Here is an 11644-nt window from a genome sequence, read left to right on the forward strand (position 1 = left end):
CGCTCTTCCACCGTCATTTGCGTTCACCAACCGGTTTCTCGAATCGTCCAGCCTTATCTTTCGACGTCTTTCTCGGCATCTCCTTCAATATTTTGCTCGAACCGTTCTATATCAGTCTCTTGGGTTTTCCCTATACCACCGATCAAGGTCGTTACCTTTGTAAAATCACAAAGTAAAATCAAGACGCATAGTTGTCGGAAATAGTCGTCACTGATCGTTGTCAGTTAGTATTATATAGCTTGCATAAGAACGTGCGACGCGTCTTTATTGATTTCTAATTAGAATAATTTCCTTATTTCATCATCGTGATCGTTTCGTCCACGAGTAACATTAATAACTTGAACAAAAATTTTCTGCATTCTTTTTATTAAAAAAATAAATTTTTTTTTGCTTTCGACAAAAAGCCAATTTAAAAAATTTTAAAAATAAAACAGTAAAAAAGACGTATGCAAATAAGTCTTAGGTAATGTCTGATAGTATTATTGCTAATATCTTATAGTTTATCGCTGATGTGACGATACTTAAATTGGCAGCCACGTGTCTTGATCTTGCAAAAGACTTAACTCGTTTATATACATCTTTGAAATTTTGTTTCTTACGTTATCATTATTCAAAAATAGCTCTTCTATAGACAGATTTTTCATTGTGTAAGTATCACAGTTCGACTGATTTGACATTTTACATATATTATTGCAGTACGGTGAAAATTTTTCCAAATTAGGTGTCATTGACATTTATAAATTATTGTATTATAAATTTTTAAGAATACCCTGTATATATGATAGCTAATAATAATAACAAGTGGAAGTTTAACACAAGCATCATTCATGAATGGCAAAATTCTTCATGATTCCTGTAAATACTTTGTTTTTTTCCTGTCTTCTCATGAAGAATAGTAACACGTTTTCCTTTTAATTTATATCTGACTCACTGATTTCCACACACGTTGGTTTAAAATGAGATAAAACTTTCCTAATAGACGGAAGAAAGAGATGTGTTGAATCGTACGTGTAAATTGTGTTGGCGCAATTAAATTATTGAAGTTTAATTGATTTGATTGAACAAGTGTTATTAATCATCATTGAGATTGTATTATTTGTTATTGGATTATATAAAGCCAATTTTTATGTAATTACTTAGATACTTAATTAAATCATTTTTTGATCTCATCTGTTTTATGCTATTCCTTAAATATCTAAACTATTTCATATCGGTGTGACTCTCGCCGAGCATACAAGATATTATCTATGAGAACACTTGAGCGAAAATTCAAATCAAGATATTCCCACACTTTTCTCAACTAAAATTGTCAGTAATATTGTGTCCCATATTTTTATTAAGTAATTAGTATTGAAACCGTTATTAATGACCAAGTCATGAATGATAATCTGCAGCTAAAAAGTTTTAAAAAATTTTAAAATTTTATTGGTTTTGTCCGATGTACAGGCGTATTTTAATTTTCTTAGCGACTATTAGGATTCGATGTTACTTGGATCTTTTACACGAGAGATTTATTCGAACGCGCTTGGCCGCACCCTCGAGATTGACGCGCACTCGCACCCTTCTCCCGATGTTTTCTCTTCGACATAGGTGCACTTAGCTGCGTAATGTTAACGCGAGAAAAGCCGCGTATGATGACGTTCGCAGAATGGAGGTAATCGGGAAAAGGCCACGCGCTCGTGCGTAAAATTGATTTCCCCGTATATGAAATCCCCGTTTACGCGCGTTCTCCAATGACGTCACTTGGAGGACGCGATTCATTCTCGTTTTCGCGTCACAGCGCCGGCAACAGGTCGTTCAGTCTGCCCGCATAGTTTGTACGATCCGCCGACTCTGCCATATCAAAGTGGGGAAGAGTGTGGTTTTCTGTCTAGGTGGAAGAATATAAAGCCCCACCAATCGGTTGCACGGCCGGCAGTTCACGCGCCTCACGAAACGACGATGTAATGCGTGTGCATCCGAAAAATCGACGGCGCGTTAAGGAAAATTGGAAAAGCGGTGGTTTCCTTATACCCGATCAACGCAATCGCGATCTATCTGTGAGCACACGCGAGAATTTATCGAAATATCGCGCGTTTCGAGTATAATTTTTTCTCCTCTTCTCTTATACATTTATATATGCGTACACATATAGTCCTTTTGTGTATAAGGTGAAACTATTTTGTGGATTGTTCATTTCCTTTTGTGTGAATATAACATTTTCTTGTGAAACATACGTACTTTGCACGAGAGAAATCAACAAGTAAGACTACTATACTTCCCTAATTTTGAAATGATTTTATCCGTTTTGCCATCAGCTTCTATTTTTGCGCATATAAAAGATGGTTTTATGAAATTTTTTCCTGCATATACTTATATAAAGTGACAAATGGCTTTTACTGTTTCTAATCGTTTCAAATTATATCTCTTTCGTATCGATAATTGTCAATTTGAACTTGAATATTATAAGTGCTAAATATGAATGATAAAAATGCGTCATAAAAAACTGATAATTGATGTAGTTGCTAACATGTCTTCTTTTTCCTTTTTAAATGTACTGTTTTTTATATTTTGTCACATCGTTATATTTAATGTTTTCACGTAACAATATAATCAAGGAATTATGTATAATATTTTTTTTTAGTTACTTAATTGAAGTCGATCGTTTATGATTATATAGCTGATGAAACTTCTTATATTACAATAAAGCGATATTATATCACAAATATTTACGGTTGATAAATCATCCGAAACGAGGCAGGTGTCGATTTAACGAACAAAGCAAATTATTGGAATGTTAATGGGATACAGTAAGATAAATAAATCAATCGTAAAATATTATAAATCAATAAATGTAATACAATAGTAATTAAGATTTAAATCAATAGACTTCATTTAAATCAATAAGAAAATGGATTGTTAACATGTTAATAGGTTACATTGTGTCTATGATTTCAGTAATATGTCGTTTTTTTTTTGTTTGATTATCTTCTATTTATAATGCTGAAATGTATTTAAAATTAATTCCTGTAAATATATATCACGTTTTATGAATATTTGATAGCATCATTAATGATGATGACTTTATAACATGTGCCTTTTTTTCGTTACGTATTGCATCGAGGACGATATAATCGCTCAATGTAATTACTTGTGTACTGCATTAATGCGGTGTTTAAGCCGTTCATGCTATACCGTTTCGATATCTTAAAAAATCTCGTAAATGTTATCAATCTAATTATGCATTATGATTTCTTACGTTAAGTAATATTATTTACCCATAAATTGCCCATAAATTTATATGAAAGCAATTTCCGCACATTCTCGTCAGAAGAAAGTATCCCAAAATTACGGATGAGAAATATTTTAAGTCACATTCATCATTTTTAGAACATTCTAATTTATAACTCAAAGAGAAGACAAAAAAAACATAAAATCGATTAATTCTATGATTTTTCTGTGGTTTGCAAGTATAAATAATGTAGAACTTAAAATTTCCGCTCTGGACGAAAATCGGATATTAAATTGTGTCAAAAATAATAAAATTTTATAGATAGAAAATGCTGTAGAATATATCGCCACATTTTCTGTTTAATATTTGTAATATTTGTATGTGTTTTATAATATTGTTTTACGTCAGAACTACGTGACATTATGTTCACTTCTTTATCATATATTTGCTGAACTTCTCGTGTTGTTTCAATATTCTATTTAGGCATTTAACGCTTGTTAGTTAAATAGCTATAGCTTCTACTTAAGTTGCCATACGGTCTTTTGTTTGTTTCTTTATCTTCTCCACTCATTTTCATCAAAAAATTTTTCTCTTATTATCGGAATAATGGACGGTGTTTTGCCTCGATATATTGCATCTCGTATTCATTCCTGCGTGACGTTAACATTTTTCGCATTCCAACGACTATTTTCATATAAATATATATTTGACCATATGTAATAATATTGGTGATTTAGTTGCGATAGATCTTTTAAGGGAGTTACGAAAGAGATATTCTTGCAATCTTTCAGACGACGGTCATGGTCGGGTCCACGAAAGTTGAAGAGGGCAATGGTCCCAAGATCGAGACCTTCGACGACATCCTGCCATATGTTGGCGAAGCGGGCAAATACCAGTTGTTCCTCTTCTTTCTACTCTTACCCTTCACAATTGTTTACGCTTTTTTATACTTCGCGCAATTCTTCATCACTCTCGTGCCTGCCGAATACTGGTGCACTATACCAGAGCTGGAACACTGGAATTTCACCGACCATGAAAAGTGAGTTTAAACGAGAAAGAAACAATTCTTTTGGCAATGCTTATAAATTAAAGTAATGCAATTAAAGTAAACGTAAAAAAATAAACAATATTTTCATAAATTGTTATAATTAAAAATTAGAGAATACAAACAGAAGTTCTGATAATTTTTATAAATAAAGGCACGAAGCAATTAGAAATTTGTAAGACAATGCAGAAAATATCTAGGTATTTAGCATGACCGAAAGATAAAAGATTTGAAAGATTCGAAAGACTTCTTCGCACAATTCGAGATATAAGAATCTTACATAACAGAATAACATCGATAAAATGGTAGAAAGTGAAATTCTCTTCATCTTTAATTCATAATGACAGTTCAAGTTCACTCGTTTCGAGCTGATCCAGACTTTGGGCCATGGTTGGTTTGGCTTATATATAAATTCCTTGCGTGCTGAATTATTTGCATACATATAGTGTGTCTCAAATTTCTTGCATTGCTCTTTATTTATACATTAATGATATTAATTAATTATTAAGTTACTGATGATTAAAAGTTGAAGAATTTTCAAATTACTGGTGATTAAAAGTTGGGAAATTTTCGAAAATTAGCTTTCTTAAAGAAATGTTACAAACATTGGCTCGATTTTCTTGTCTAATTAAATTTTTCGAAATTTTAACATATTTTATAAATCGATGAAATATTAATATATAAACATTCCGCGGCTAAATGTATATTTTATTAAATTTTAATAATAAGATTTTATCACTCTCTACACACACACATACATACGTACAAATTTTTATCGACTCAATTAGTGCAAACATAAAATCCTTATTTTGTTTTAAACGGAATTCTTTTCAGCGTTATCGGGTTTTCCCAAAATTGGGTGACTTTGTGTCACTTTAAATAGAAGTTATGAATAATGAAAAACACATAGTATTTCCAACTCGTGCAATGATTACGTCAACTAAGAAATTAAATACATGATACGATAAAGATAGATCTTCTTTCGTATTAATGCAAATCAATCGGCTATATAATTCTGTTTCGCGAGAAAAAGTGTTTCTCCGTCAGAAATAACTACACTTATAATTATATTACACTTCTTGTAGCATTTCCGTTGTAAAGGAATAAAAGTATATAATTAGAGTTTTCTTTTATTTTTATGCGTGACAAAATGAAAATTGCAACAGTTACATAGGAGACTAATTTTGACACGTTTGATGGGCGCAATTTCGGAATTTGAACTGTATTACATTTTACTGATAAACTAATTTTTCGTTAGAAGTCTATAGTGTTTCCTAATAAAAAATACTGTTAGAAAAAAACTTGAGACTATGATAAAAAATGATTTAGTTATTTAATGTTTTTAATATCCGAAACGATACAAAGATAAGTCATATCAGAGATGTTTATCAAGAAGAAAAACCCATCACTGCTATGGCTCGTGATTCAGATTAGTCGATCAGTGGTTTCTCCGCGTCAGATGTTATACAGAAAACCAGTTTTGGCTGTCGATCTCGAGGAGATTCCACTGAAACTCGAGAAAGAGAACGAGTAAAAAAAGTTTGAAGGGAGAGGAAGGTTCTCCTTGTTGAAAGACTACATAGGTTTTTACGTTTCCTTACCTTCCTATCGAAGTCAAGGGATATATCGAAAATATAAATCGTTCGAAACTAACCGCGATTTTATAACAATAAGTATAATAATAACAATCGTGCAAAATAAATGTACGATGACTTGAAACGATGATCTCGGATAGGAATCGAAAGAATTTGCTATTGCGCGCGAATATATTGTATTATAAATATACAAGAAATAGCAGATACGCATTTGCGGAATAAAATAACGCTTGTAGAATTTTTATGCGAAAAAATACGTTTTTTACGTAGGAATGGCATTTCTTCGAAAACAGGATTAATAAAATAAAACTTGCTATCTCGCTAATGTAATTTTCATGCCAGTAACGCGTTTGTGTCAATCGTAAATGACGCATTTCTAATGAATGCGCCGCTTATTTGACAAACGAAATAACTTTTGTTGTCGGCGGTAGCGAAATTAAAGAGATACAGTGCGCACATTACAGGAAAAAAAATATATCGCAGTTATATAGCCGTTCGTATTAAAATTCAATATTGTTCGTAGAATCGCGATAGCGATACCTCCGGCTACGGAAGAGGAATTGCTGCTGGAAAGCTCCACGGTGTTCTCGAGATGTTACATGTATGATGTAAATTATACCGAGCTGCTCGCGCAGGGTGTTAGACATAGCAATTTGTCGTGGCCGAGGGTCCGTTGCAAGAAAGGATGGACCTTCAATCACACAATGGTACCATACGCCTCGATCGCTGCCGAGGTAATTAACGATAAAATGCTAAGACTTTATCATTTTACGTGCGTAAATTTTTCTTGCGTCGCCGAAGTTGTTCGGTTAATAAATTGTCATAGTCAGCAAAATGACAATATCAACAAGTATGCGCGTATTTCATTCTTTTTTTTTTTTGTTTACTTTTTCTTATCTCGTAAAGTATTTAATTTTATCGCGCTCTTTTATTTTGCGAAACGAAACTTGTATCGGAAGCGTCATTTATACATACCGGTTTTTTCATATATTACATAATGTTGAATATAAAAACCGATCGTTATTAATACCAATATGATGATAGTCGAGGAACGTGTTTTCAATAATTGAATAACAATATCTTAGGAAAAAACATGGATTATATACCGATATTTTAATAGCATATATAACATATACAGGGTATTAGAAAAACCATTCAATATTCATATGGTAGATAAGACACACTATAATGAGTAAAAAAACCTTAGTAAACATAAGTCGAAAGCTCCACCGTTTCTGAAACATAAATATTTTTGTATGTTAATATTATTATTGACTTACTGGCTTGTACGTGTCGCATGTGATGTTTACCTCAGTGTTTATAAACCGCGTTCTGAATGTCCTCATTCAATTTCCATACATATTTTATAATAGAAGATTTCACCGACAATCAGTCAGTCGTCATCAACCGGCGATTGCGGATCTATAAGAAGAAAATGCCAAGCGTGTATGGTAATAGAAGGAGGACATGTGGAACCTTCTGTAAATATCAAGATAAAGATTTAGATAGATTATCTTCTTCTCATATCGCATGCGACACGTAGAAGCCAGTAAGTCAATCATGATATGGTATGTTCTATCTACCATATAAATATTGAATGTTTTTTTATCATCTTGATGATATATGACATCTAATGTACGCGATATAATATGTGATTATAGAAAAATTAGTTCGATATCAAATCACTGTGATATAAATTCGCCTATTGAAAAATAAACGCAATGAACATTGTTGATCACAATTATCTCTGCGTTTATTAATAATTATAATAAACAAAATTTATTATATTTTGCCAGCTCGAATGGATTTGCGACAAGACTTTTCTCAGTTCCGCGGCCCAGTCGGCCTTCTTCGTCGGCAGCATCATCGGCGGTCTTATATTCGGCTACATAGCCGATCATTATGGCAGAATCCCGGCGTTAGTGTCTTGTAACGCGGTAGGATTTTTCGCCTCCATCGCGACCGCTTTCTGCAACAGCTTCTTGACCTTCTGCATCGCAAGAATGGTTGTCGGTTCATCATTCGACAATTGCTTCAACGTTCTCTTCATTATCGGTATGGATCATCAAGATGAATGCAAAGTTATTAAACGAGATATTACACGAAAAATTACGAAAAATCTTTAAATAAATTTTTTGTCTGAACAAAGCGGCCTATTTTAAGGATGTGTAAATAGGTATTTGAGAAACTTGTGTATTTTTATTAATCAGCAGCTTGGATTAAAATTACTTTGATTACTTGTTTTAAATTCTCAAAGTAAATTTTCGATGGAAATTTTATTTGTTAATAATCTCGATGAGCGATTACCGATTGATATTATTCTAATCGCAGTGATCGAGTACGTTGGCCCAAAGTATAGAACTCTGGTGGCGAACATGTCCTTCGGAATTTACTTTGCTTTCGCCGCTAGTATTCTGCCATGGATCGCGTATTGGATCTCAGATTGGAGAATTTTAAGCGTCGTAACTTCATTCCCGATGATCGTCGCTTTCCTTAGTCCATGGATGGTTCCAGAAAGTGCACGGTAATTATTATATGTTACGTATTATTATGCATTATATTATAACGAATTTGTGATTTCAATTATCTTTTATGAAGCTTGTTTGCAGTACAGATGCATAATATAATTGATCTGTACTTTATTGATTAGATGGTACATTATGAGCGGCAAGGTCGACAAGGCGATTGAAATGCTGAAGAAATTTGCAAAGGTCAACGGTAAGGAGGTGAAGCAGGAGGTGTTTGAAGAGTTCGAAAAAAGCTGCAAGAATTTAATCGAGAAGGATCAATCGCACAATCAGTACACCGTACTGGACCTTTTCAAATTGCCTCGGCTAGCTCGTATTACTATCATACTCATTATTTATTGGTAAGTGAGTCACCGAGATGATAAGTTCCACTTTACTTTGTTCCCGTTTGAAACAGTTATTAATCGAGAATTTGGCTTTCAGGTTGTTGATGGTTTGGGTATTCGACGGACACGTTTGGAACATGAAGTTGTTGGATCCCGACGTATTCACGTCGTTCTCCATAGCCGCGATGACCGAGCTTCCAGCAGCGATTTTGCTGGCGATATTCCTTGACAGATGGGGCAGACGATGGATGGGTTTCGCCTCTATGTTTATGTGCGGCATGTTCTCTTTCATCGCCCTCTTCACACCTCCTGGTAAATTATATAACTGTCGCAATAATTATTCTCATTTCACAGAGATTTATTTTATTTTATCGCGGAAAATCGCGCCATTAACGTCAATTGAGAGATAAAATCATTTCTTTCTATTGCGCTTTATGATCTTTGAGATCTACATTTTATCGCGTTAAATTGCAATCCCCAACGCACTACCTGTACGATGGATTTACATATCCTTGCAACGCAACATTACAGGCGTACTAACCGTCACCATGGCGATCTTGGCGCGCCTTGGTGTCAATATCGCCGCGAATATTGGTTTCCAATACGCGGCTGAAATGTTGCCGACCGTAGTACGGGCGCAAGGTGTGTCTCTGATTCACATTATTGGCTACTTCGCTCACATCATTGGACCTTATGTGATTTATTTGGTGAGTATTTTGAGAGAAATGTGGCGGAAGAAATTTTTTTTCCCGCAAGATTAGCGAAATCCGTCATCGAGAAATCGATGGTCGATGTTTAATAATACTCAATCATCATTTTCAGGCCGATGTCCATCCGTCTTTGCCTTTAATAGTTCTTGGCCTTTTATCATTCCTGGATGCATTATTGACTCTAACGTTACCGGAAACCTTAAATCAGGATTTGCCCGAAACTTTGCAAGAGGGTAACGACTTTGGTATAGATCAGAGTTTCTGGTGGATTCCCTGCATATCTTCGTAAGTTTTCTATCAATTTCTTGAGTCAAATTCGCGAAAATATATATGAGAATTACTCTTATTCTGAAAGTTTCTAGCTAAGACATCTAAATCCGTAAACTTAACGATTATTTTTGAAATTTGTAGAACTCCGCAATTGAAAAAATCGCTGAGAATAATCAAAAGAAAGAAAAATATATTCTGGTTTCACCATACGTAACATAAGTACATAATACAATTTTTTTTCTGCTGAAAAATACAAAGGAAATTACTTACACTGTCCACCACGTATGGCGCGACGGAGTGAGCGATTATACCAAAAATGTGGATCAACGAATTTGAAATTTGTAGAACTCCGCAATTGAAAAAATCGCTGAGAAAGAAGAAAAAGCAGCAGGAGGGCGTGACAAACGCGGGCTTCCACCACGACAGTATCCAGACGATCGACTCCACGAGATTATAGCGGCCGATTCGTTATAAATATCAAAATTGCCAAATCGTTGTAAATATTGTGGGTAAGTCGCCCGCACATGTGATCATCTTATTGTTAGATATTAAGCCATGAGATACGCCAAGTGCAGTGTGTGTGTGTATGTGTGTGTGCGCGCGCGCGCGTGCGTGTGTGTGCGTGACGCGCGATGACCAAACAAAATGCACGTATATAAAGTTACGATGTAAAAAAAGCAGGATGCACGTTCAGATGCAGACAGGGATGCGAATGCATATCGACTTTATGCACTTTAAAGCCGCACGCGATCGTCCCGAGAGCGCCAGATTATCTTTCAAATCTGCATTGCATTTCTTTGCGATATACTTTACATCACGTTGTTACAATGTGGATTTTCGACTCGCAGCTCTTTTCGCACAGAAAGGATGCAGCATATTACATGTACAAAGTTATTTAATTTTACGTGTACAAAGTTATTTATAGCTTTAGCGAGAGAAATTAATCATAGTAACGTTGAGTTTTTTTCGCTGTGTCGTTTGCAAGATATCAATGAGGTGAGAACCGAAAAAAAATCGATGGGTTTGATTTTCTTGCGTTTTAAAGGATAATCATAAATCATAAAGTTTTAAAGCGATAAATGGTGTTTATGGTTACCGTAAAACTTTACGGTATGCAAATACACGAACTCAACGAAATTAGATCGATTCCGATATCTATTACGTTCGGCTCTTCGCTCATTGTTCCTTTTTCCTGAAAGGCGATATCTTTGAAATCTCAAAATACGTAAGAGGTGACTTGTTTCTCGTGTCAAATAAGATAAAAGATCGTCTTATCATATTCAATATTCTTGGAATATAAGACAGACTAGACGAATCGTGCTAGACATGTGAATGGACGGAATCGCTGTCGCTTTCTTGATGCGTCATCAAGAATTACGTAATTGTCGACGGCTGTTATGAATTAATTAGTGTTATGTAAGTAAAATATTTTCAGTAATTTAATATAAAGATAGAACTAGCGTAGTCTTTTTCACACCTTGCGATGAAAGCATTGGTCATCTTTCACTGCCAAATGTGAACATTATCAAAACATACATGGGACCACACATTTTATATTTCAGTCTCAATTCGCTCATCAACGTCATCTAAAAAAGCAATCGAATAATGATGTATAAAATAAAAATAAAATTTATCCTATTCTCGTGTTCCATCGTTTCTGCTCTTCGAAACGTAAACTTTATTCTAGCGTGTTTGCGATTTATTCAAAGTAAATTCTTTTAATATTAAAGAAAGCGCTCATTAAATCGAGAAATTGATCATGTCTGTAAATTTTATTGATTGGTACAAAAAAAGACATAGGGTTACTGGTTATATATATTGTCATGTGCCGCGCGCGAAAAAAGGCGCCATAAAAAATTTCTTAACTACATTTCCTCGACTGTTGCAGAGCGAGGATCATTATAATATAACAAAATTAAAAGAACTATAGTTCGCGCGGACTATAATGTCGATGCCGGT

The 11644-nt window shown here is 34.4% G+C and overlaps 1 protein-coding gene across 5 annotated transcripts in view; it reads left to right on the forward strand.

The window, feature by feature from the left end:
- LOC115242077 (carcinine transporter-like) overlaps nucleotides 1-11324 on the forward strand; it is a 43655-nt gene extending 32331 nt beyond the window's left edge. For 2 of the 5 annotated variants that reach the window (XM_029818113.1, XM_029818116.1), the window contains 9 exons: nucleotides 4003-4250; nucleotides 6375-6585; nucleotides 7648-7906; nucleotides 8183-8375; nucleotides 8502-8720; nucleotides 8803-9017; nucleotides 9237-9412; nucleotides 9528-9700; nucleotides 10031-11324. In XM_029818113.1, the coding sequence (XP_029673973.1) occupies nucleotides 4003-4250; nucleotides 6375-6585; nucleotides 7648-7906; nucleotides 8183-8375; nucleotides 8502-8720; nucleotides 8803-9017; nucleotides 9237-9412; nucleotides 9528-9700; nucleotides 10031-10142 (1806 nt within the window). In that variant the 3' untranslated portion in view covers nucleotides 10143-11324. Of the gene's footprint in view, nucleotides 1-1827; nucleotides 2243-2720; nucleotides 2790-4002; nucleotides 4251-6374; nucleotides 6586-7647; nucleotides 7907-8182; nucleotides 8376-8501; nucleotides 8721-8802; nucleotides 9018-9236; nucleotides 9413-9527; nucleotides 9701-10030 lie in introns of those variants that run through there. The other 3 variants (XM_029818114.1, XM_029818115.1, XM_029818117.1) reach the window with 3 other exon arrangements.
- Nucleotides 11325-11644: the final 320 nt, after the last annotated feature.

Source organism: Formica exsecta, unplaced genomic scaffold (assembly GCF_003651465.1).
Source record: "Formica exsecta isolate Colony F162 unplaced genomic scaffold, ASM365146v1 scaffold562, whole genome shotgun sequence".
NCBI classification, from domain to species: Eukaryota; Metazoa; Arthropoda; class Insecta; order Hymenoptera; family Formicidae; genus Formica; species Formica exsecta.